The following is a 27,564-nucleotide window of genomic DNA, read 5'->3' as shown; positions in this document are numbered from 1 at the left end:
CCCATCTAGAACTTGCTTTTAAATCAGGGATTCTTATCCTGTGGTGCACTGAATGACAGATTTCAGAGAGACTATGAACTTGGTTGGGAAGTGGAAATACTGCCAGGTGGTGGAGCACTGACACTGGAATCAGGAAATCATGAGTTCAAATCAGCCTAAGACACTTAGTAATTATGTAAAATTATGTTTGTCTGAGTTTCCTTATCTGTAAAATGGGGACAATAATAACACTTTCCTCCCAGGGTTGATATGAGGATAAAATGAGATAATATTTATAAAGCACTTTGAAAACCTGAAAGCGCTTTATAAATGCTAGTTGTTGTTGTTGTTGTTATTTTCACTAATTCCTAACTGAAATTTAGCATTTCATTTAATTATAATGCAGGCAACCAACATTTTTCTGAGAAAGGATCCATAGGCTTCATCAGACTGCCAAAGGGGTCTAATAACATGAAAAAGGTGAAGAAGCCCTGGTCTAGATAAATGCAGGTAGATCTACTATAGAAAAAAGCAAAGTATGGAGATCCGTCTCAAGAGACTAAATACTTGTCAGCTTCCTCTAGCACAATCTATTGTCCATGACATTTAAGAGATAAGTGAATGAACCAACTTCTTTCCTTCAACAATACTTGTGCAGAGAGCACAAATGCAGAAGATTTTCAGCAGCTCCTTTAGGGATAATTTAGTGGAAGAAGACGAGACAAAAAAGGCAGAGCATTATAAATGGGGCATCCTTTCAGTTATGGACCCTTGTCTTTTACCTGGTCAAATCTGGGGCATGAATGCCATTGACTGACTCAAGGACATGCCAGAGTCAGCTCAAACTGGCTCAAAAAACTGTTAAAACTTTCAGTGTGAGCATTTGCACCTTAGAAATCAGCAAGCTCTATAAATCAGGGCTTGATTTTTTGTTTTTGATGATTGTCTAAACTTAAGAAAGTGTTGGAGAAACTGTTAATAAAGCAGATTAAATCTAAAAGGGGGTCCTGCTACATTTCCCCCCTATAGATCTGATTATTAAACTTTTGGTCATCTAGGTAGTACAGTGGATAGAGAACTGGGCCTAGAGTCAGGAAGACTTGAGTTCAAATTTGGCCCACGACAAGCTGTGTTAGCCTGGGCAAGTCACTTAACTCTGTTTGCCTTAATCTGCTGGAGAAGGAAATGGCAAACCATTCTACTATCTTTACCAATAAAACCCCAGATGGGATCACAAAGTGTCGGGCACAAATGAACAACAATTTATTTATTCAACACACCACTGACTCTGAGATAAATAGGGTTAATTGCTTGGGTGGATCAGCCCAAAAGAAGCTGTTTGTCTAAAATAGCCTGAAATTGTAGAAAGAGAGGACTTTAGCTTTTTCTCATTCAGATGATTGCCATTATTCTCAATTTCACTTCACTTCATAGACATGGACTAAGGTTAAGAGAGGTAGTATGGGGTAGGGAAAAGAACACTGGAATGGGAACCAAGAGATCTAAGTTCCAGTTCTAACTCCTGCCACTAACCTGCTGCATGACCTTAGACAAGTCACATGACCTCTCAAGGTTTCCATTTCATCATCTGTAAAATGAACAGATTGGAATAAATGAACTCCCTTCTAAATCAGACTTTATATGACTGATTGAATGTAATTCTGCTATTCCTTAGAGATCCTGAGAAAAAATAACAAGTCTGACATCTGTAACTAAGTTGCTAGGATACAGAAATATGAAAAGCTAGGAATACAGTCTTAAAGGTTTTGCATTTATATACAGCTTTCTTTTGTTGGATTTTCTCTCTGCTACTGTGGCTGCTACAGGAATTCCAGAGAGCTTGGTGCTAAATCCACAAAAGACTGTAAACTTTTGCAGGGATTGCTGGTTATCACTGACAGAAAGGCAGAGAATGTTTCTGGGAAAAGTCAAGGATAGAAGTGAGCTACTGATTTGGAGAATTTATTAGAGGGGTATGAAGTATGCTGGCTACTTTCAAGTACACAAAAACCAGTTGCTTTGAGGCAATGACCTTGAAATCAAAGTCTGGAATAAAGTCCTGCCCATATTAGATTTTTGGAAAGTATAAGACAAAGTACTTTTTTTCTACTTCCCATGAGGTTCTTTGAAAAGCAATGGTGATATAGTGGAAAGTGTTCTAAATTTAGTGATAGAAGACATGGGTTCAAGACTTGGCTCTAAATCTCAGTTTCCTTATCTCTAAAATGGGAACCATCATGCTTGTACTACCTGCTTCACAGGGATATTGTGAGGATCAAATGAGATCTGGGGGGAAAAGGCAATTAATAACTACAAAATGCTAAAATTAGCATTACAATGTTTTGTTTTGTTTTGTTTTTCCCTAGACCTGTGATTTCAGAGATGTGGGGAAGTCTGGGTACAGAAACTATCTGCATGGAGTACTTTGTATCTTACCGTCTCACTGAGTTACCTAGAGTGCGTTAGAGGTTAAATAATTTGCCAAGAGTGCCAGGGCTATCAGCGTCCGAGGAATGACTTGAATATGAAGACTGCCTATTTTCTATACCAACCTACTAGTTGAAAATGTAACAAAAGAAAAGTTAATACAGAGACTAGGTTCCAGGGGAAAGAAAACAGGAAAAGGCTAATAAAGAAGGAGAATGTCCATAAAAGGAAAAAAGGTTATAGAGGAAAACAGCCTTCAGATAAAATGAAGTATCTATCTGACTATAATCACACAATGTCCAAATACTCAGTTGTTGATGCAGCCAAAATCTACTCAAATAGGTGACTGACAACACTCAGACTGCATACTTTGCTGAGTTCACTAAATGTTTTTATATCACACACACACTCATACACATGCATATACACACACACACACACACACACACACATACACACACATACACCCCCTACCTTAAGTCATTGCTCCCCCAGTGACTCTATCAATGAGGTCTGCAAGGTGAGGGTATTTGAAGGGAGGCTTTAAAGAGTAGGGAGAAAAGCATGGTGAAATTTGTTACATAAGTCCAGTTTTTGTTGTGCCTCCATTGTTTGGCTTCATTAATTCCTCCAGGGCAAAGACTATTTCTTTTTGTTCTTTGGATCCCCATTGCCAATCATAGTTCCTGGTAGGCATATAACAGGCATTTAATAAATGCATACTGATAGAATTAATTGAAATTATGCAAGGATCTAAGATAACTCCAAAAGACTCATGATGGAAAATGCTGTCCACATCTAGAAAAAGAACTATGGAGTCTGAATGCAGATCAAAGCTCTCCCTCTTTTTTCTTTTTTGTTTGTTTCTTCTTTCTTGTGGTTTCTCCCATTGGTTTTAATTCTTCTTTACAACATGACTAATGTGAAAATAGGTTTAATATGAATGTATATGTAAAGCCTATATCAAATTGCATACCATCTTGAGATGAGGGGAGGGGAACATGGGGAGAAAATTTGGAACTCAAAATCTTACGGAAGTGAATATTGAAAACTAAAAATAAATAAATAAAATTTGAAAAATAAAATAAAATAATAAAAAAAAGAACTAATTGAAATCATAAACACGAAAGCACATTCCCAATTTAGATAAGCAGAGAGAGACAGATGGGCACACTGCTATTCATCACTGGCATTGACCACTGACTGCTTTATGCTCATTGGGTTGGGGGGTAGAAGGGAAGTATCTCTGTGCCAACGAACCTCAAAGTTTTCCATCAGTGAAATCACAAACTCTCCTGCTGTCTACATGTGATAGAGGGCAGCAGAATTTTTATTTCCAATTGTTTTCATGAACAAGCTGAGTCAAAGTGTGAAATTATTCGTTCAGATTCTCCTAGACTGAGGTCACAAATGCAAATTACTCAGTCAATTCAGCTCAATAAAACCATTTCACTTGAAATTAAAGCAATTCAGATGCTGATATGAGATTTCCTATGACTATATGTTTTAATGGTGGCAATTTTGCAGGGCCCTAGCCCCTTGTAATTAATAATGAGATTGCTTTTTATAATAAATCTGAATTGAAGACCTAGAGATTACCATTATACTCAAGAGGCTCTACTTTACTAGATCCAGGCACACCCAAATTCCCCAGGCTTTGTATTTCAATTAATGTCTCTGTTTCCAATCTCACCCCCATGTTCACTTTTTAGCTAGTTTCTAGAGTTAAGGACCTAGCTTACTGGGGCCAGGTAGTTATTTAGGAAGATGACAAGAGGAGTAAACTGAAGACAGTCTCTCCAGCTGGTATCAAGAAGTAAAGATTCACATAAAATCAGTCCATAAATTCCCCTACCATCGAGTAAGCAAATGAGTGATCACTCCTCCCTTTACCCTATACTCACACTTCTCAGGTTTCCCTTTCATGATGTCTTTTCACCCTTGCTACCTTTGGTGTTGTTGAAAAAGGGATCTGGGGACTAGCAGGTGAGAAGAACAGAGAGAGAGAAAAAAAATACAAGAGAAACTAGAAGATTAAATTCAAGGAAGTCTCTACTTTGACTTCCAAATATTTACCTGCTGAAATAGCTGCACTTTAAAAAATTATTACTGGGATAATTTAAATTGATCTTTCCTTGCTGTAGAGATATTTCTTTATAAAGAGACAAAGTATCACTTCAAATTTTCCTATGCGCAGTACTTTGCTAAGAGAAATAGGTTAGTCAAATCCTTCCCAAAAGGCCCTTTTGTATTCTATGATTACAGTAAAATTGTTTCTAATTAAATAATTTTATTAGTTTTCTAATGAATAATTATAGAATTTGTATACATTTATCACGTAGCTATTGTGATTTTTCACGTGATTTATATATATTTTACAGTCTTTTGGAGGTCTCTTTCAGAGTCAATGCATATAACACATTGATGCCCACTTTATAGGACCTAAATTGTCACTTTACTATTTTAAATAAGCCATAGTCATAGATCCAGAGTTCAAAAGGATCTTAGAGATTATCTACTCCAACTCCTCATTATATAGTTGAAGGAGAGGAGGCCCAGGGAAATTAAGTGACTTGTCTAAGGCTACCTAACTAATAGCAGAATTTGAAACCAGGTCCTCTGAAATATAAACCAGTAGTGCTCTTTCTATGTACTACACTGCCTCCGAAATCATACTTAAATCCATCAAGGATGGACTTACTGGTGTGCGCAAATCTGTAAAATGAGGTGATTATTTTAAATGATCTCTAAATTCTTTACTGGCTGTGACATTTTAGGACTGGTAGATGTAATTTGTTTTCTCCTTTAGAGATTTTGTGAAGAAAGAAAGAGGAGAGAAAGAAGGAAAGAAATGGAAAGAAAGAAGGATAGGAGAGAGAGAGAGAGAGAGAGAGAGAGAGGAGAGAGAAGAGAGAGAGAGAGAGAGAGAGAGAGAGAGAGGGAGGGAGGGAGAGAGACAGAGACAGAGAAAGACAGAGAGAACCAAAAGGATATCCTGGCACTGAGTTGCTCAGATACAGAAAAATGAAAAGCTAGGAAAACAAACTTAGAAGTTTTCTTTTGGGGACCTTAGTAGATCTGCGAGTACTTGATATAGCCAAGAAAACTTATCACTGAGTAGCCTTTTGTTCATAAGACTCTCTGGACTTATCTGGGCTGGTCCTCAGACATTATGGCTGTACCTCTACTCAAATCCTTTCAGGCTCTGTAGAATCAGTCAGTTTGTGCTTCATTGATTTGGTCTTTGCAAACCCAAGATCTACTGCCTGCCACAACAAGGAATAGAATAGAAGTAGGACTTCAGTGAAAGTACAGATGATTGCACAGGCACATCATTATTACCTCTTTGTTTTTATGATTCATTATCCATAATACCTACTGTATGACTTATTTAGTGTTGGAGTAGTTAGGTGATACAATGGATAGAGTACTGGATTTAGACTTAGGAGGACTTGAGTTCAAATCCTGTCCCAGACATTTATTAGCCGTGCAATCCTGGGCATATGTATCCCTTAACTTCTTTCCTCATCTGTAAAATGAGGATAGTAACAGAATTGTTGGGGGAATCAAATAAAATATGTGAGAGGACAAGTTTCCCAGTGAGAAATGTCCCTCTACCAATGTAGTTCATGACTGCTCCTCAACGGAGTCTTGGAGAGCTTCCTGGGACACTGAGAAATTAAGGTGACTTACCCAGGCAACACAGCCACTGTTTGTCAGCAGAAAGGCTTGAACACAGGGTTTCTTGACAATAAGACAGGTCTCTATCCACCACGATATGTGGCCTCTCTTAATATTATTCCTATGGAAAAGATTATGTTTTGTAACCATCTTTAAGCAATGTGCTTGGGAGGATGGTGGAGAACTGTCTATATACTGGTGAGTAGCTATAGTGGCTTAAGTGCCTTAAAATAAAGCCTTCCAGTAACTATGCCCCAATACTTATTTTGATAGATCTGTGATTTCATCAATAAAATTCATCAGATCCCTCTTCTCCTACCTCTTATACATGTCCTTCCATAAATTCTTCATAGGAGCTCTACTCAATGTGCTTAGGTGCCTTTTTTGAGTTCTTGTGAGATTATATAAATGTCATTAGGAGTAATCAACACTCTTTGCTGGTACTCAAAATGTCCTGCCTGGTATTTAAACCCATTCTATGATCAATGGTGTTACAGCAATGTTATTGCTATTATAATTATAATATTATAATTTACAACATTATAATATTATTACTATTATTGCTGATATGAGAAATCATTGTAAGATTATAGATCTAGTTCTGGGAGGGACTTAAGAGGCCATCTAGTCCAATCCTTTCATTAAACAGGAAAACTAAGGCACAGGGAAGTAGTGACTTACCTAAGATTATATAAGGAGCATGTGCCAGTGATAACAATTTGATCCCCAATTCTCAGATTTCAAAGCCATTGTTTATTCTATCGGTCCATGCTGACCCATGTGCAAAAATCAAGTATTTTCCCCTATGAGAAGCACTGCTCTTAATTAAAAGGGCAGCAGTCAAGTCACATAGAAGCAAACCTCTCAGTTGCTAACTTCACAAAAAACTACATCTATAAATTAAGAAGAAATTAAGAAATGGAGATGAAGAATGCTAAAAAAAAGGCAAATAAGTAAAACCTACATCTTTATTTTTGTAGCTAGGTGGCATTGTGGATAGAGTTCTAGCCCAGTTCAAATCTGGCCTCAGAAACTTACTGGAAGTGTGACCCTAGGCAAGTCACTTAAACCTTTGCCTGCCTCAGGTTGCTCATCTGTAAAATGAGCTGGAAAAGGAAATGGCAAATCACTCCAGTATCTTTGCCAAGAAATCCCCAAATGGGGTCACAAAGAGTTGGGCATGACTAAAACAACTCAACGACAACAACAAAATTCCTTTACTTAGAAGTTTAGACATTTTTCTAAACCATTTTATATGGCAGATTATTTGCATTCCCCAGGAAAGAAGCATAATATCTATGAACATTTCCAGGGGAAATGCAAGAGGAGCCACAACAAAGTTCTTTCTAAGCAAAGGGATCTTGTCCGGTTTTTGAGCTCTTATGAAATAGGAACATTTTGGAGCCTTGTGCGCAGGGCAGCTGACCATAAGGTAACAAGATGACAAACAACACACGAGGTTATAAATATCCAAATGAGTTTTATCCTTCAAAATAATCACCTTAAGGGACTATATGCTTATTTCAACGTTGGGGGTATCAATCGGTCCTCTTCAGGAACTGCTGACTTCAGAGACAGTTTACAAGCCCCAAGAAAATCTCTCATTACTTTACAGGCACACTTCGCATTTTAACCCCTAAACACATTATGTCTGCATTATTCTGTGCATTTCCTAATAACTTCAGCTGACGTTTATAGAACCCTTTAAAATTTTCAAATCACTTTACATACATTATCTTCTCTTCGTCTCTGAACAACTCAGGGTAGGTATCACTATCTCTAATTTAGAGATGAGGTTACCTGCTATGGTTGAAGTAAATGTCAGAGGTGAATCTTGGACCCAGGTCCAGCACTCTACCCACAATACCCTATTGTCTTCCAAGTAATTAGGACCCTTGAAATAATCAATGCATATGGGGCATTTATATTACTTTTCTAGGATTTGGAGCATCACTTTACTGTTTTAAATGAATGTAGATGATTACAGTTAATTGTTATTGCCTCACCTCATTGAACAGATTTGTCTCTAAATGACTTTTGGCTTTTTCCAAAGGCAGTGAGGATACTGACCTGCTCTAGCCTCTAAAAGCAATTCTCAAAAGGGAGTTCCAGAAATTCTTTGACCAATTACAAGTTAGAATCAACAGAATAAGAAGGTATAGCCTCTGAAGATAACTGCCTGGAAGAGGAAAAATATTTATTTGGATATAAGTTTGAATTTCATTTGTTTAACAAAAGCATCTGCATGACTTTATAGTTAACAGTGTATCTAATGAAACTAAAGGTGTGAAAGGCATTTCTGGTCCATTCATTGCTCATGCCACCAGCATCATTAAATTTCTTTTGCTTTCCAAATTTAAATTCTACCACATACAGGATTTCCTTAAGTTCTCTCCCAGTTCATTAACTACCTCATTATTGCCTTCAAATGTCTTCTAACAATTCCCTACTGTTTTAATAAAGGACGGGCTCACAGCTGGGAGAACTTTAAGTGAAATGCTTTAAATAGAAACCTTTGACAAAGGGCAATTCTATTTCAGAAGCTAAGCTCAGTTTCTAAAAATCTCATTTAATTTAGAAGCCACTAAGAAGACAGCAACCAAGGATTTTCCTCCTTATAAGAAATAACTTAGAAAAATAAAACCAAATAAAAGATGATCCAGGGAAAAATGCCTTAAATATAGGACTCCTTACTTAAAAATGAATCTGATTCCTCACCCCTTAGGATTGGTAATAGGGTTAGTGAAACTCTGAGGATGGTTGTTTGGACTGAAATTTCATAGCTGCCCAAGCTCCTTTGAGAGTCTACGAGGCTGTGCTTTCCAGAAAGAGAAAGTGAAGGAGACTAGATAGCTATGATGTTTATACCACAACATTCTCTGGAGTCTCTGACAGGTCCTGAGATATTTTTGGAGGTGTTCATTTTGAGAGTAGCTGAAGAAAAGCCTCTTTTCCGGAAGAAGGGCTATACAACAGTATATGTTACATAATAATTATATGTGATACAACAGTAAGAGCTGTCTAGCAGACATCAGATATTGAATCTCACATCTTTGTTTTACATATGAGGAAATTGAGGACTAAGGAGGCGTCCAGGTAGCACAGTGCCTGCCACAGAGTAGGTGTTTAATAAACGATCACTGAATTTGGATTAAGCGACTTAACCAAAATCGGGGGACTGAGGAAGAATTTGAACTTAGGCCTTTTGATCCCATACCCAGTGTTCTTTCCAATGCACCATTCTGCCTCTCAGTCAACCAGGATCACTTTTACCATACACTCTCAAAGCTAGGTACAAATTTAGAAATTGCTACCAAACCAAAAAGACTTCAAGTAAGTACCTAGCAATGGCCTTTATATGTTTTTCCTTTCTCAGGACCAGTCTAAATTACCAGTGGCTTCTAGCTAGAAGGGTTGGTCACCAGTGATGACATTTTTTTGGGTATTAAATCTGAGGATTATCGTTGTCATCATCTTCCTCCTGGCCTCACTTCTTCACCATTTTCTACCACCATCACTGCTGCTAACTTGTTGACATTAATATGGGGATTTAAAGGTTTGAAAATCACTCCATATACATTCACTCATTTGAGGCTCTCAACAACCCTGAAGTGGGTACTATTATTCCCATTTTACAGATGAGGAAGCCAAAGCTCAGAGAAACAAAGTGACTTGCCTAGGATTCCACAGCTACTCGTGTAGTAGACAGGCTGTGGTCCAAGAACAGTTCATCAACACTTACCAAAATGAACAGATCCCATGATGGAAAGAAGCTGATAATTTGCTAGTGAGGTTTCCTCCATTGAAGCCAGACTAGCAAACTTAATATATAGCCCCATATTTTTCATTGTGTTTTTTAAAGTACATGCTTTAAACTTCTGTGATTAATGAAGCAACATAGAAAAGTTGCTTTTCACCTCAAAACAAAGAGAGCCCTGTGCTCCATCAAGGGTTTAGGCTCACAGTGTGGCAGCCAGAGATACTTTAAGGATCTGATTCCAATTCCAACACAACAAATCTGGATGGAAAATTCTTAGAATGGTTCCAAGGACTTTGTTTACTTTCTACATCCCCCACTGGTTAGTATCACATCTACAAAAAGCATTCTTTATATTCCACAGATGTAAATAATACAAGGGTGTGGGTTTTTTCCAAGAGGGATTTCATTCTCTTCTGGATGGGAAATAAACACAAGGTGCACATCTTATAAACGAGATATTTACAGAGGTGTGCTGGTCCTTTCACAGTAATCCTCACACTTCGACTGCCTAGTGGAACAGCAATCACATTTTCTTCCCCTAGGAGGAAACAAGAGAGCTGTAGTTAGAACAGAGCGTGACAGGAATGTTAAAACACAAAACTCAATTAAGAAATTTTGTTTCACATTTTAACTTCAAATGAGTTTTTGTCATATTACATTTCATCACATTTCATTTCAAAATAATCAAGTAAGTAGTTTTTCACTGCCTACTATGTGCCCGGCCCTGATTGGGACAATACAAAGACAAAAATGAAAGACTTCCTGCCTTCTAAGAACTTACAATCTATTGCAGGGGTAAAAGGCTGTACTTAAGGATCTAGAAGACCACATGTGGCCTCAAGGCAGCAGTTCCCCACCCCTGTTCTATTGGGAGAGATAACATACACACATATTTTGCAGTGTCCCCTTGTTAGACTTCAGTGAGTTGAAGGTCATAAGGGTAAAACACAGATACAAAGAGGTGAGAAGTAAAACAAAGTGGTCACATGACTAGTAAGAAGCAAAACCATATCTTTTGGCTCTAAGGTCATCATTCTATACAACTAGTCCCACTTTAAAATCAAAACAATGAGGCTGCTTTGAACACACACACACACACACACACACACACACACACACGCAACAACAACCTTGAAAGTCATTTTGAGTAGTGGGAAATTACATTTTATAATCCCAAACAACTCAAATATCAAAAACAAATTAGTTACATATTTATATTCTATGGATTCCATCTGAATTTATTTCGCAATCTTTGGCCTGATTCACGGATCTGCTTAGTCTGTTTCACTCCATTCCCTCCCACACATAAATGCAACCAGTCCAGCTGTTCCATCATATTTTGCCCAATACCTCATTTCCCGTCACAGATCACAGCGTAAGTAGCAAGATGTATAGGAAATCAATCACCCACACAACACTAACTAATTATTATGCTTCGGTTTAGATCTAGAAATTTATGTCAGGCCATTTCTCCTAGCAATAAACTCTGCCTTGCATGCACCCTGAAAACTACCTCCACCTGTGTAAAGTTAACCCAAACAAGGAAACATTTCTGAATTTTTCTCACTCTGATCTAATACAGACCTAGCCCCATTTTTCTATTCTGGCTTTCTCTCAGCTGATTTTCATGCTCTTTTTTCTTATTCCTCCTACTCCTTTTTTTCACCCACTGTTTTCTAGTTCTTGGGACTATAGGTATGGCTAAAAAAAGCGAGGAAAAAAGAATGAACTATACCCACCCCCCAACAACAGTAACATTTTGAAAGAAATAGCATTTGATTTTGTTTGTCTGTTTAGGAAAGAATTTCATGAATGCATAATATAGGGATTGTAACCTTTCTAAATGGGTGATCATAATTTTGACCTTTGTTTTGTAAGGTTTTGGAGAGGTGCTGTGACTGTGGCAATAACTGAAAGTTAGTCTGGGGATGAATGTGCCCCCTTAGAAAAGGAAGTCAGTGGAAAGCAGTGGCTCTAGTCAAAGAACCTGAGTTCAAATCTCACCTCACCTGCTTGACCTCTAGAAAGTCACTCAACCTCTGTGGGCCTCAGTTTCCTTATCTGTAAAATGAGGAAGTTGAAGTAGATTGACTCTTGAAGTCTCTCCCAAATTTAGATCTATGTTCCTATGACATGCAACATTCCTGCTACTGAAAACTAGCCCTTAGGCATAAGTTGCTATAGATTGTTGTTGAAGATATTTGCACAGTTGAAGTTCAGGACTAATTAACTGTCAAGAGTGATTAGCAGATTATGGCAGTGCTGACAAGACTTTTAAATATGAGAATTTGTTTAATAACAAAGGTCTAAATTGAAGGCAGTCAATTCTTCAAAACAGAGTTGGCACTAGTAAAATGACAAAAGGCTTGATTTTACTTTTTTGTTTCTATTTTTTTTAACCTGTATCAAAAAGGTATTGCCTTCCATGTGACACACAGTATCGCATAATGCTGCATTGTGTAGCACCACAGCTGCAAAATTTCACACCGAGTAAAAGCTTCATCCCTCACTCCTTGAATCTCTCAGGACACTTGGTCTGATCTCATCTATGGATTTATTAACTTTCTATTATATTACCAAAGTTATTTTCATATGTGTTTTTTTCTACTATTAGACTATAAGCTTCTTGAAGACAGGGGTGGTGCCATTTTTCACTTCAAGACAATTCAACAAGGCACCTTCTACCTCCAAGGCACTATGGAGGAAAGGCAAATGGCCAGGATACAAGGAAAAGTGCAAAAAATGTGGGACAGAGGTCCAGGGAACACAACGAAAAATTCGAGGACCAAAAGATTGTTCATTTGTACTTTACTCGTCCTTTCCTGAAATCTACAATCCCACCAAAATGGCCATCTTCCTAATCCATCCCCACCTCCTCTCTGCACACTCTTGCCTTGCTACTGGCTGTTCCCCATGTCTGAAATGCATTCTCTTCTTACCTCTACTTTTGAGAAGCCTTCAGGTCAAGTACGACCTTCTACATACGATTCCTTCCAACTAGTGTCCTTCCCTCAACTACCACATGTTTATTTTGTGTTTATCCTAAATATACTTATATTTATATAGTATTTTCCCTGAAAAAAAAAAGCCAAACTTTTTAGATCAAGGATTTTCTCATTTTTATTCTTATAATCTCAGTGCTTAGCACAATGGCTGGCACATAGTAGGCACTTAATAAATGCTTGTTCGTTTATTCATCTAGGGAGAGGGGGGTGGAAAGAACTGGAGAAGGCTCTTGGGATGGGAAACATCTGATTTGCTACCTGAAGGAAGGGATGGTCTTTATCTCTGTATCTTCTTTGTATCCTTAAGTCCCTAGCATTGTACCTCATTTTCAGTAGGTGCCTCAGTCATTCAATAGACATATATTGAGTGACTATTACTTGTGAAGCACATGCTTTATATTATATTTCCAACACATAGGGTTTGCATGCTTTATAGCCCAAACTTAGATTACTTTATTTAAGCTCCCTTCAAGGCTATAGCCACAGTGGTATTTCCAATAATTCCCCGGGTACAGTATGACTAAAGCTGCTACTATATTAAAGAGCCATATGAAAGGGAAATCCTTCAAGAGTGAAGTTAACGCTTGCCTTTATTTACTGTCATTCTGTGGTTCTGGAGCACTAGAACACAAGGGTTCTGGTTACATCAGAAAACACAGAAGTCCTTTTCCATAAATATACACATTTTTTCCCTGTCAGTTTGGAAAAAGCAAAACCAAAACAACAACAAGCAAAACCTAAGATGATTTTCCATTTTTCTGAGGGAACATGAAAATAACTGTCACTGTGGGTAGAGGGCTGAAATGAACAGACTTCTTGAAATCTTTTCTATAGTATCTGAGCAACAAAAAATAGCTTTGCAAGGTTAGTAACTGTATTTTAGATATGTTTTTCTTAGAGCATTAATTTGTCTTGGTCACAATTTACTATGATGTAATTAATCATTTTTCAGTTGTTAGTTTGGTGGGGGATGCCATCACAGATCCTTCTCATATCTGAATGAAAACTGCTATAGATTTCATGAATGGCTGATTCCTGGAACATTTTCTAGTTGGCACTATGGAAAGATGATTACTGTATGATTTACTATTCAACTCTTCTTTAGAAATCAAGGATTATCCTTATATTTAGAATATCAGCAAGGATATAAACTAGAAGATAGCATGCAACCTGTGGAGACATTTATATATTATTTAAAAGGATGCATGAATATATCATATCCTATAACTAGATGTACTCTCTGTCTTATGAAATATTATTTAACTCATGCAGTTCTCTAGTTGTTATATTTAATTTGTGTAATTTATTCATTCAACAAACACATAGACTCTGACCCTCCAATGGATCTTAGCAATGGAGGATATTCCCTCTGCTAGTCCAGTCTATGATGAACACATATTTCCTCATCCTATGTGTTCCTTGTTCAGGTCTTTTCTTTGTAAAATTCTTTCATGGAGAATCTACCCAATACACAGGAAGCCTTTCTCTAGTTCTAGTTTAGTTTTTAAAATGGATTTTAGATCAAGAACTAAAAACAGGCCAACTAGTTCAACCCCTTCATTTTACAGATGAGGAAAATGAGGTCCAAGGATTTCCAATGATTTATCCGAAAATCACATAGGTAGTGCTACAGGTAGAATTCAAACCCAGGTCCTCCAATTTCAGAGCCAGGACTTGGCCACTGCCACACTAATTGGATGACCACCTTGTCTAGTAGAAAGACTACCCACATTAGTCAACCACTGAAGTAGCTAAGTACTACCCCTTAGGTATGATACTTTGGTGGCTTCAACTCCCACCCCCTAAGCTTCCCAGGAGTACTTTCATGTTAACTCAAATGAATAACTCCTTGGTAGAATTTCAGGAGTGTCTGTGGTCCCTAAACTCTTCTCTCTAGTTATTTTTGTGGGTCATAGGATCATAGATTAAGAACTGGAAGGGATCTTAAAAGCCATCAGCTCCAACCCTTCCCCATTTTACAGATTTGAAACCTAAGGTACAAAAAGTCAATGACTTGCCCAGGGTAGAACATTTAGTAAATGTATGAGGCAAGGTTCAAAACTAGGTTTTCCTGACTGTAAATCCAGTGCACTAAACCACACTGGAAAACTGCTCCTAAATGGTGTCTTTTGGATCCTTGAGAAACCCAGGGATCCACAATCTGGAATGAGAGTCATGACCATACCAGTCTCACTAAAATCAAAACTCTGATACTTAAAACTTTTTTGATAGACATAACAGGACAGTATCTATCCCTGGCTAGTTGAGGATTTTTCAATGATCCAGGAGACCCCCAGCAACCTTGTCTGCTTTTCATTTATTTATCTGAAAATTATTTATAAGTGGCTACCATATTTAATGTACAGTGCTAGGCAGTAGTAAGGGAGATAGAAAGCTACCCTACTAACTCAAATATAGACTACACTTTCTTCCCAATCTAGTTTATATAAAACCTGATTGTGGCCCTTAATAGTGTCCTTTTTCAATAATGCCTATATACAGTTTTTTTCTCTCTCTTGAGGTAGCTTCTTGTTCGGCAGAGTGCTTTCTTCTTCTCTCCACCCTTCACCTCCTACAATGATTACAAAAATACTCAATTTGCCTACAGAAATACAGTAGTAATTACAGTTACAGGAACTGTTTATCATATCTGTCCAATAATAACAATAATTAGTACTACTCATTTACATAGTACTTGAAGATTATGCCCAATAACAGTAATGTTAACTCTTTTATAGAACCCTTTAAGGTTAACAAAGAATTTTCTTCACAACAACTCTGTGAGCTAGGTAGTACAAGTGGGTAGTATTCTCATTTTACAGATGAGGAAACTGAGGCTTTAAAAAGTAATGTTATTTTTTAACATGTCCAATGTAGAAATGTGTTTTGCTTAACTATACACATTTGGAACAGGTTTTGTTTTTCTTGCTTTCTCAATGGGAAAGAGGGGAGGGAGAAAAGTTGAGAGATAAAGAACATAGACCTGAAAATAGAGTGTAACTGAATATACACACACATATATTTTAAAAGAATGATAATGTTACTTATTCAATACTACAAGTATAATGAGAGGCAGAGTCTGGATTTAAACCCAGGTATTCAGCCTCGGTACCCTTCCAGGGCCATTTCTACTGACCATGTAATTTATGTGGCATGTTTCCTATACTGTTACATCCTTGTCAAATTAACTTTGTTTTAAGTTCTGTTTGATCTCAACATTAAATTCTGTACAGGTAAATTCAGTCTTCATATTATGTCAGTCAGGTACCACAGTCATCTAATTACAACTTAATAAACAACAGGATGGAACACATTTCAGGGATCCAGCTAGAAATCCAGCCAGTCCTCACAATAAAGGTGAATGGTAAAGTAAGGATGCCTAGAGATCATGAGTGTGGCCTTGTGACTATCAGAAGAATCACTCAGCCAGAAAATAAGAGTCCAAGGTCACTCACCCCAGAGACAGTAGTGTAATGGAAAGAGCTTGTGGTTTGGGACCCACGTTTGAATGCTTACTCTGCTACTGTATGCGTGTGCTTGGGCAAATCAATTCCCCTCTCTGAATTTCAGTTTCCTCATCTGAGGTTGGACTAAATGATCTTTAGCTTTCTTTTCCCTTATAAATCCTATGAATCCAAACAAGAGATGTACATTTTCAGGACCTATAATTTAAAACTTATTTCCTGCCCCAATCCATAAGCAGGATCTTGGCAGCAATATTTCATTTTCCTGTACCACCTTGCCCCAGATATTGAGGAGATAATCTCTCCTGACAGTACAGCATCTTCACTTGCCAATCTTTGGTACACTCAGGCCAGGAAATTCCCCTAACCTTTTTTTCAGGCATAGGAAGTGGAGAAAATACAAAATAGCCAGTTGTGGCCAGAAAAACCACTACTGTACCTAATTAGAACACTAAAAACACACCAACTGCCAATATTTGATAAGAGACAGCTTTTCTACTATAATCCTTCAATTTGTGTGTTTAGAAGTTTTTGTTTTTTTCTGTGACCCAAATTAACCTTGGCATTACAATGTTATACCTTCCATTTAAGAAAGTTTTTGACTGATTTTATTAAAATGGAAATAAATAATATCACCTCCATCACACCAAGAAATAAATGATCTATGACATATACCATACAGCGAGCTGTGAGTGAAGCAGCTGCTTTTCTCTCCAGGAGTCTGTTTCGTTTTCTGGGGTGTTGTAAAAGATACTGACACTTTAAACTTATTTTTGAAGCAGTTTCTAAAGGAACCTCCAGGCAGGACTGTTAATTTAGTAAACCAGCACTGTATGTTTTAAAAAGAAAAAAGTAGCCAGTCAGCTTTAGAATAACATAAGCAGATGGGAGGGATCTGGAACACTTCTTTTCTTTTTTAGAGAAAAGAAGCAAAAAAGCAAAAAGGTAGAAAAACCTCCTGTGTTTGGCAAAAGTTAGACAAGGGGTTTGACATTCCCAGAAAGGATAGGATACTCCATCTGGCTGGGTCCTCTTTTTTCCTTTTTTCCCCCCTTCCCTTAGTGACTGAGAAAGCTGGAGAGGGAAAGCAGAGGAGATGAGTCCCTCCTGTTGATCATAGTCTGGCTGAGAGCCCAGAGGGTGAGGCCCAGACCTTTTTAACCGAGAAAGAGGCTCTCAAACTCCCCTTGAAACATTTACTGCCCAAAACACTCATCTGACACTTTGCTGTGGTTACTAATCTCTGTGTAAGTTGTCCCTTCCCTAAGAAGTCCCTCCCCTAAGGGAAGGGAGCCTTTCTTACCCTTCTTTGATGAACAATGCTTAGCTGAAAGCAGGTGTACAATAGACTGAAGAAGAAAATTCCCATAGGAATGTTATCAGTGCTGTTATCAAGAAGGAATAAGCAAAAGTGTGACCTTAATGAGCCAAACAGAAAGCAAACAAACCCTTTAAGTCACAAACATTCAAGTTTTGTTGATTTCTCTTTCCAGATGCCTAATGAGATATGCTGCCATCAAACATGGTTCTGGGCATCGTGACCCCACAATCTGCCCAATCAAAGTTTCTTTGACATCAAAGAGGATGTCGTGAATATCTTATAACAAACGCTTGTCTTAAGTTGCCTGAATCTCTTCTAAGACCAATTTCAAGATGGTTGCGAGCTCCTATTTGTGAAAAGGCTCTTGGAATTTCTCTACAATACCTGAGAAACCTCTTGACCCTGGAAGCTCACCCCACCCTTGGACTTCACACAATGAAATACTCTCTGCCCCTGCAGCCTTTGCCTCTGGTCAGCTGTTTTCTCCCTGAATCTCCATTTTAAAGAAGATGCCCAGGGCAGCCATTCGTTAATTCCTCTACAGGCTGCAATTCTGACCATCCTGGGCTTTCTCTTCAATGCCCCTGTTCCTGGAGCCTTCTACTTTACCACCCATTTCCCTTTCCAGTACCATTTTGTGGGTTGCCTTATCCAATTAGAATGTAAAAATCTTGACGGCAGAGATTTTCTGTTTGTGTTTTCATCCTCGGTGCTTAGCGCATATGCTGGCTGACTTGGCTTGACGTGACTTGACTCGATTTGACTCTAGGAGCATAGCCCAGGACTGTCCAGAGCTGCTGAGCTTGCAAAATGCTAACAGGAAATGTGGGGAGTCGAAAAAATGTGATGAGGTTTTGAGAACCCAATGCAACATGTTCTGCGACACTCCTCCAAAAGCCACTCCTCTTAGCCCCACCCATCAGGTAAGAAACCTCTAGATGTATAGGGATGAAGGAAGCAGCAAGCTGTGCAGTGCCAACATTACCATTAAAATTACAGCCTTTCAACTCTACACCTCAGCTTTTACAGTTTAAATTTTGGCTAGCCAGGAAGGCATTTCCCATTTATGACATTGTTGATAATTGTAACTAGCCCCCTTCAATGCTGTTTCATTTAAAGTTGTGTTTGGGAAGGAAATAAAGCTGTTAGATGGATTCCACCTTTACTTAGTACAGAACAACCCAGGAAGAAAAGGGGCACTCCAAGAGAAAACTCTACTCAACAATATGGAATTGCTGGAATGAGAATGAATCCATCAACACAGATCGGAAAAGGCGACCTCTAAATTGGGTAGAATTCAATGGCATAGTAGATGGAATGCTGGACCTGGAGTTGAGAGATGTAGGTTCAAAATCCTGTCTCAGACTTTACTTGTATGACCATGAGTTAGTCACTTAACTTTTCTTAGCCTCAGTTTCTTTGTCCGTAAGGCAGGGATAATAATGCTTGCACTCATTTTCTGACAGGGTTGTTATGAGGGAAGCCTTTCGCAACCCTTAAAACACTAAACAAATGTGAGTTGTTATTATGACTCCAAGAGTTAAGAATGCGTTTCACTGGGCATGAGAGCATCATGTCAGGGCTTTTGACTATCCTTTCTAATAAATAACAGAAGACCCTATACTTGTCCCAAAATGAACCTCTTTTTCTGGCAATTGGCCTGGGCTGAACAGCCTCTTTGGATGTTCTGAGAGCCCTAGCACATACAAAAGAAAGTATCAATATTTAACTGTCTGATTGCTCTATTAAGAGCACAAGGTCTTCTTTCTTTGGCCTTAGCTCAATCCTACACCAATTTTTAAAAGAAAGAGAAAAGGAAAAGCCGAAGAATTCACTAAGAATGTATTTATACAATGTTAGAGCTAGAATGGACACTGGACAACACAAAAATCAAGGTGCCGAGAAAATATCATGACTTGCCTGAGGTCACCTAGGTAGTTAACAGTATCAGAGCTAGAACTAGGGCTCAACTCTCTGGTCTCCTGACTCCCTGTCTTTACACCACGCTGCCCTCCTTATTGAGTTCAATAATAAGTACAACAAATAAGATAATAAATAAATAACTAATAGTGCTCAATTATTAAATGTTGAGATACCTTAAAAAATGGACCAGATAGCTGGTCTGGATATACTTTGACATACCACACTCCTGGTGGGGGCACTCTTTTTCATTCAATATGGAAATACAAAAGGAGATGTATATAGGGTCATTCATGTTAGAAAGACAATTTCAGCAACATCACTGTGTCTGACTGGATAATGTTTTTATATAGTTATCAGTTCTTTTTTATTGATTTCTTCTGACTTACTATTAAAAAAGAGAAACCAGTTGTATTTATCTATAGGAGGGAGGTAACAAACATTTATTAAATGCCTATGATGGACCAGGCACTGTGTCAAGTACTTTAGGAACATTACTTCATTTAATCCCCACAAGAAATCTGTATAGTAGGTGCTACTATTATTTTCATTTTACAGATGAGGAAACTGAGGAAGACAGCAGTTAAGAGACTTGTGCAGAGTCACACAGCTAATAAGTGTTTGATGCTGGATTTGAACTTGAGTATTCCTGACTCTAGTCCCAGCACTCTAAACACTGAGGCACTCAGGAGATAAGAAACTCTATTCTGAGGCAGACTGATGGCCTGCCCATCCCAGTATAGTGTTTCTGACAGTGATATCAACATAGTTTTCTAGGAAGAAACCATAATAGTAGGGGCATAGTTTTCTGGATTAAGGAAGCCACCCATGGTTCCAATATACCCCAACATCATTTTCTCCAGGTGAATATAATCATAAGTGCAAGAGCAGCAATTAAATTAAGTCTATGTGCCCCACTCTTCAATTAGCTGTTTTGTCTATGTCTCAAGAGTATGCACAATTTTTTAGTCTCAGAAGTACATTAAGCCTTTTGAATCTTTTGCTTTTGCTCCAAATCACCCATGGAAATTCTTATTAATTCTGCCTCTCTCTTCCTCCTTCTTTGAGTAGAACACTTGCATATTATAGCTGAATGACTGTCTCATTTTTCTCATAGTGGAGATTCTGGATCTATACTCTTGCACCTTGAATCTGCTTCAGCATATGATGGAAATGATATCCTGTTCACAACCTTGTGTACTTTCTCCTGAGCAGGGATGTGCCGATATTGTCTCATTTCAACACTGACTCAGTATGAATCCAAGCTAAGATATGAACAATCACTTGGCAACCTTTACCAAAAAACTATACTTATTCTGCAGGCACTACTGATACACAATCAAAAAAAGGAGACATGGCTTCATTTCCACATTTCATTCACACAGAGCATGATTACATAGAAGTGCTTCCATATGGTATGTAGAAAATCTTAGCCAAAAATAGGTTTTGTCTTGCCAGATTCAGAGCAAGAAAAACAAGAGACGGGAACAAACCATACTAAAAATTAAGGAATGGGAACACTCTATATTCGTGGAAGTAGGAGATTCATGTTATTTTTAGCCTTAACTCAGGTACAGGCATATAAGATCTAATGAAATGCCAGAAGCACCCAAAACAGGACAATCTCTCCTCTTGCCAAAAGTTTCTTCTGCAGACATTACTCAAAGCCATGGGCATTCCTTCCTGAAGAAGTTCTAGATATTGGAACAAGGAGTATGCTAGTAAATGCTTAACAACCGGCTTTCCCCCACCCCAAAATGTCCACATGGCAAACTTTTAAATGTAATATGCATTATTAACATTTTGTCCATCATTTTCTTAAGTCTAGAAAATCAACAAAATAATAAACCAATCCCTCATTTATAGCATTTGCAGATTTCTGAGTTGTAAATGCTCATGTGGAAAAGTTAACAGTAGGCTTTAGTTAAAGCTGACCCCAGCAATCCCCTGCTTAAAACCTTTATTTTCTTCTGTTTCCATCCTTCAGAAGTAAGTCAAACATCCCATCACACTCAGCTGGCTATTTGGGATCTACAACCAGGTATGCAACTCACAGGCACACAGTATAGCAATACGGTACAGCCCCTTCTTTACCCTACTTCTCTCTCCAAGAAATCTCTCTTCTCTTCCCAATTCCTCCTTCCTTCTACCTCAGGTCCAACTAGAGTTCTTTCTTGGCCCTTGATGAAATGAGGTTCCTTCTGGCATATTCTCTAAGCACAAGCTTTAGGGTTCAGGAATAAATGTAATTCCATGTAATTCCCCAATAGCCCCATGAAAACTTTAAAGCACTATATAAACGTCAGCTATTATGATGATGATGATTGTTATTTGACCTCCCCTCCACTCTTTCTACCAAAAAGTCTTCCCAAACTAGCCCTTTGCACTGTACGCTGTCTTCTTCCTACTCCTAGCCTAAACTTTCTTAAGTGTTGGTTTCTCCTTGTTCCTCACATTTCTCTGACTCGTTCCCAGATTCTGGGTCCAAGTTTTCATCCCTTGTGGAACTTCCTCCAAAATAAACTCTGAGGGGATGGCTTACCCATTAAGAATGCTTTAATCACAGATCAACTCATGTCCTTTACAAATCAAAAATCTTATACTGACTACTTCCTGCCTACCAATTAAAGTGCTAATTCCTTCGTCTGCCATTCAAGGACTTTCATAATTAAGCAACGTTCTATAATGCCAGACTTAACATAATGTTCCTTATCACAACTCTACACTATTAAGTACTCTCTCTGCCCTCTGAAATAACCCTGCACTCTCAGGCCTTCCAGCCTTCATTCATGTTGTTCTAAATATGCCTATACTCTCCTCACTCTCCCTCTTCAACTACTGGCCTATCCTTTAAAGCCTGAGGGAAAGGCTTCTTCCATGAAGCCTCCCTGGATCCCAATCCCCATGAAGTCATCCTGAATTCCCATCAGCAAAGATCTCCTTCAGACTTCAAAAGGACCTTGGCTTGGTTTTGTAACTCCCTAGTGTATTTGGAGTTAAGTTTATCTCTTATGCCTCAACTAGTCTGTAAGCTCAGTGAAGGAGAGGGTTATGCTCTTAGCTAAGATTTGCTAAATCTCCCCCAGTGCCTAGCACAATTCTACACACATCCTTGCAAAACGTTTACTGAATATCAGGAACACCTAATGAATGTGCTGTACATATGTACTGTCTCTCCACTCCCTCTTTGGCATGTACAGTATCTTCTTAAAGAACAAAGGACAAACAACAATGACAAGTTCCTTGTGGAACTGTACTTCCAGTGCTTGTCACATACAAAGCCCTTGATAAATACTTGTTCATTCATTTAATTATGCATTTAATGAATGAACTCGTGTGTATTTACAAACATCTTCATTTATATGGCCCGATCATAAGATGTCTCACCCACTAGAATAAAAAGATGCCCTTATATACACGTAGCAACAGACCTATGCACATGGGTGGGGAGGGGGACTGAGATGTCTTTCTTTCACTAAGGGGCCCCATTTCTGGGGTTTGGTCCTAGATGTGCCTGGCCTCTAAAAAGATGGATCAGGCTCTTTTTCCCCTTTCCCAGTTCCCGTACTTTCTTGTACTTTACTCTCTAATGACTTGAAAAAATTCACTTAAAGAAAGCTTTGGTTTGGCTCATGACTAGGGTTTCCCCAGAAGGGAATAGGAAGATACTCAATGTACAATGTAAACCCCATATCGGATCAAATTCATCCACACAAAAGAAATGCCTAATACTCAAAAGGCTCATAAATTAACATTGTCAAAGACTAAAAATATGAAAGAGTAACCATAATTCCTATTATACTGTCCTGGGAGGTTGATACTTAAAATATCAAAACATGAAAGATTTTGTGGGACTGAGAAACAGCTGTTTCACCTTTGACCTCAGCTCCACACTAGTAGTATTTTGGAAAGTCTCAACATGGCTGGGCTCATCCTCCTGGCAGTGGTCATCATCTCCTTGAGAAGAACTGACGTAACAGAATGGTACTTCAGAACCTCCCTCTTTCCGACCTTTCCAATCTTGTAATATCTTACTCCCTTCCACATACTCTGTGATCTGGTGACACAGGCCTCCTGGCGGTTCCCAGAACACCCCGCTCCACCTCCTGACACCAAGTGTTTCAGATGGCTGCCCTTCATGCCTGGAATACTCTGCCTCCTCATCTCTATCTCCTGGCTTCCTCCAGATCTCAGCTAAAATGCCACCTTCTGCAAGAAGCCTTTTCCAATCCTCCTTAATCTTAGTGTCTCTCTCTGAGATTACTACCAATTTACTTTGTATATAGTTGTTGGAATGGTGTTTCCTCCATTAGACTATTAACTCCCTGAGAGCAGGGATTTGTGTGTGTGTGTGTGTGTGTGTGTGTGTGTGTGTGTGTGTGTCTTTGTATCCTTAGCACTTGGCACAGGGGCTGGAACACAGTAGGCTCTTAAAAATGAGATCTAACTAACCGCTCAGAGCACCTTCTACACTGCAGCTGGCACTGATCGAAGGAGCCAGGAGATTCAAACTTCTAAAACTCACAAGGTTGCCTCTAAGGCCAGAAAGTTCCAATTCTGGATTATTATTTGGTCTCTTATGCTGAGGGAAAGAAACATAACCAGAAGAGGCAGCATAAGGTCCATTCTCAGGCTCACTTTGTCAGCACACAGGCTAGCTTCTGTGAGTTAGCAGCCATCATAGCTGCTAATGAGAGGAATCCCTTCCCATCCTCGTGGGAAGTCTTGGAGGGAGAGAGGGAGAAAGAGGAAGACAGAGGAAGAGAGAGGAAAAGAGAGAGAGAGAGAGAGAGAGAGAGAGAGAGAGAGAGAGAGAGAGACAGACAGACAGAGACAGAGAGACAGACAGAGGGAGACAGAGAGACAGAGACAGAGACACAGAGAGTTGGAGAAAAAAACCGAGATACAGAGACAGTAACAGTAACAGAAACTAACAGAAAAACAAAGAGACAGAAGAAACAAAGACAGAAAGACAGAGACACAGAGAGAAAAGGAGAGTGCCACAGATGCACACAGAGAGACAGAGGGCGAGTGAGACAGAGACAAAGACACAGAGATGTGGAATGAAAAAGGAAGGAGTCATAGAATATGTTCAGGCAAAAAGACGCTAGAGTTACTCATGGTAAGTGTGCTGCTCTTCTTCTCTCACTAGCTAATCCTGGGGTAGGAGAGGCATACAGAACTGTGTATTTCTTTTTAGCAAGTGGCTCAAACAAATCCTTTTCCTCTCTCACATGGGTCTAAAGCCATATTCCACTGGGATTGCTTCTATTACACACACACACACACACACACACACACACACACACACACACACTTAAGGGAGGAGGATTAAGGATTATTCTGTGTGCTATTACAGTTTAGACTAGCCAAAGAAAAATGGCACCTTCTTCTTTCCTGAAAGTAGTACCATTTTACAGCAGGAAGATCATACCCTCATTTATCTTACAGGGAAACTGAGACAAGGACAAGGGACTTGTTTAAGATGTGGTTTATGGTATACCCAAGACTAGAATCCCGCTAGTCTTCAAGAAGCAAAAAAACAAACAAAAAAACTCCAACCCCCCCTCCCCAAACCAAATAAACAGAAACAAAAACACCTGCTTTATGCAAGGTACCAGGCTAGGTGTTTGGAATACAAACAGAAAAAAAATAGTCCATGTTCCACAGAAGCTTATATCCTACCTGGGGGAAATGTAATTTCTCTCATCCTGTAACTGTGTACATGTGTGGATAGGAGGAGATCTTGTGATTTCATCATCACAGGAAACTCCTTGTGGGAGTCTCCATCAGTGTGGGAACTTCCTCCACTATAACGGTTTATCTATTAAATCCTAAGGAGTAGCCTGAGACACACAGGGGTTAAGTGACTTGCCAAAGCTGGAAAGTAGTAGGATTTGAACCCAGATCTCCTTGATTCCAACCTCCACATTTAATTGGCCACACCACACTACCTTTACAATATACCCATGTGAAAAGCTAAATCACATGCCTTGTCTATACAACTAAATATATGCTGTCACATAAAAGAGTGCCATGAATTTCTGAGAATGTAGACCTACAATGAAATATGAGTCCATACTAGGGACTATACTAGATGCATTTCTATTAGATTTTCAATAGAACAATGAAGCAAGTAAACAGATAAACAGATTGTCTCTCTTGAAGCATGGATCTATATTTGCCTCTTCTTTTTTTTTAAAGGATATATCTACCAAGCAAAGTGGCAACAGTGGATGGGGCTAGGTATATGCTAGCTTATGGCCCCAGCTTGAGAAGCTGCATGGTACAGTGGAAGGTAGCCAGGCTTTAGGGTTGAGAAATTTGATATGCAAGTTTCATCTTTAACACAAAGATGTTGTTGTGACCATAGACCAGTCATTTAACTGCTGAGAGCCCCAAACAACTCTCTAAGATTGCAAGTGACAGAGCAGTCATCAGAACTGCACTGGAAGAAGTTTCCAGTCCTCACACTGAGAAAATCACAGGTCTAGACAAAGCAAAAAACTCCATCTAAGGCATTTCACATTAAGCCCCATAGACCCTACTAAAGGAAAATTAACTTTATGGACCTTACCAAGTCTTTGGAGGTTAGCCTGCTACTGTGAAAAATGCAGAGAGCTCAGATGACTGAAACCCTCACCTTTTCCTTTAGATTGGAAATCTCATGAGACTACGGGCCAAGCCTAACACAGTCAACGTCTCCAAGCGGATCGATGCTGTAGGCATGAACTTCAGCGCTAATGAAGACGGCAGAATCATTAGGGTTTCCACACAGAGCCCCTTTATTCGCTAGCCAAAAGGGACAGCTGCCGATGGCCCGCCACAGCGAGGGGTTCGCGCGGTCTTAATTCAACTTAACAAACATTTACTGAGCTCCTAACATGCAGAAAGCTGCTGTTTGAGGTGTTGATGGATACACAAAGTGGCATGTCCCCTGCCATTAAGCAGATGATAGTCTAGTAGAAAGCATAAAAATATTTACACAACGATATAATACAACACAGGGGTCAAGGCATATGAGAGAGGTTACAAAAAGGAGAGACAGGGATTTGTCAGGGAGAGCTATCTCTTCTGGCTAGGTATAGAGCGATCAAGAACGGTTTATGGAGAGGTGCTTGAGGTGAGCCTTGAGGAATGTGCAGGATTTCTACCAGTAAAATGTATGGGATAGGCCCATTCCCAAGTTAATTAAAAACAATGAAACTGAGTGATGGCAGGGCTGTGGGGCAACAAGTAAGTACTATTGCATTGCTGGAACTGTGACCTGTTACAATCTTTTGGGGGAATAGCTGTGTAATAGCCAATAAGAATTACAAAACTGCTCATGTTTATTGACCCGGTTATCCTACTACCAGAACTGCATCTAAAGAATGTATTCGAAGGAGGGAAATAAACATTAATAGGTGTTTTATTTATGAAAGCAAAAAACTGGAAAAGCTTTTATGTCAAATGACATGGGAATGGCTGAGTAAATTTTATTTAGCAATATAAAGAGGCACCATGGTGTACTGGATAGTGTTTGTAGCTTAAGGTCAGAAAGATTTGGGTTCAAATGCTGCCCTTACCTAGATGTATGACCCTAAAAAGTCACTTGGTCTCTATATGACTCAGGGAACTCCCTAGGATGTATCTATTATGTCACAGAAAAGCTGTGATCTGTGTTGGTGGAGAAAGTTCCTATGTTAGGAGCTCTTCATGCTGATGAAATTGTAAATATTTTGTACATTTGAATACTTAATTATATCAATGGATCCATGATCTCTTTGGTGTGGGTTCTCCCTCTAACGGTTCAAAGTCATTTTCCTACCCTATGCAACTCCTATCCATGTCTACCCAACATGTTAGAGGCCTTCACCAAGTCTTTTAAAATCACACGAGGACAAATGCAACGCTTGGGCTATCCTTTTTATCCCTCATGCTTTCTATGTGACTAGCATACCTCTTTTTCCAATCACATCTCCTGGGTTCCTTTTATATAATTTCTTTGTGTACAAGTCATCATTG

General features: G+C 38.9%; 1 protein-coding gene across 2 annotated transcripts in view; it reads right to left on the bottom strand.

Annotated features, from left to right (window-relative positions):
* The window catches only part of ADAMTSL3 (ADAMTS like 3), a 567,152-nt gene that overhangs the window by 211,390 nt on the left and 328,198 nt on the right, over positions 1–27,564 (bottom strand). For both annotated transcript variants that reach the window (XM_020966068.2, XM_020966078.2), the window contains exon 8: positions 10,311–10,385. In XM_020966068.2, coding sequence (XP_020821727.1) covers positions 10,311–10,385 — 75 coding nt within the window. The remainder of the gene's footprint in view (positions 1–10,310; positions 10,386–27,564) is intronic.

This window comes from Phascolarctos cinereus, unplaced genomic scaffold (genome assembly GCF_003287225.1).
Source record: "Phascolarctos cinereus isolate Bilbo 61053 unplaced genomic scaffold, phaCin_HiC Scaffold_3;HRSCAF=262, whole genome shotgun sequence".
Classification (NCBI taxonomy): Eukaryota; Metazoa; Chordata; class Mammalia; order Diprotodontia; family Phascolarctidae; genus Phascolarctos; species Phascolarctos cinereus.
Note: the sequence above shows the minus strand (reverse complement) of the source record. Positions and strands in the feature narration are given on the sequence as shown.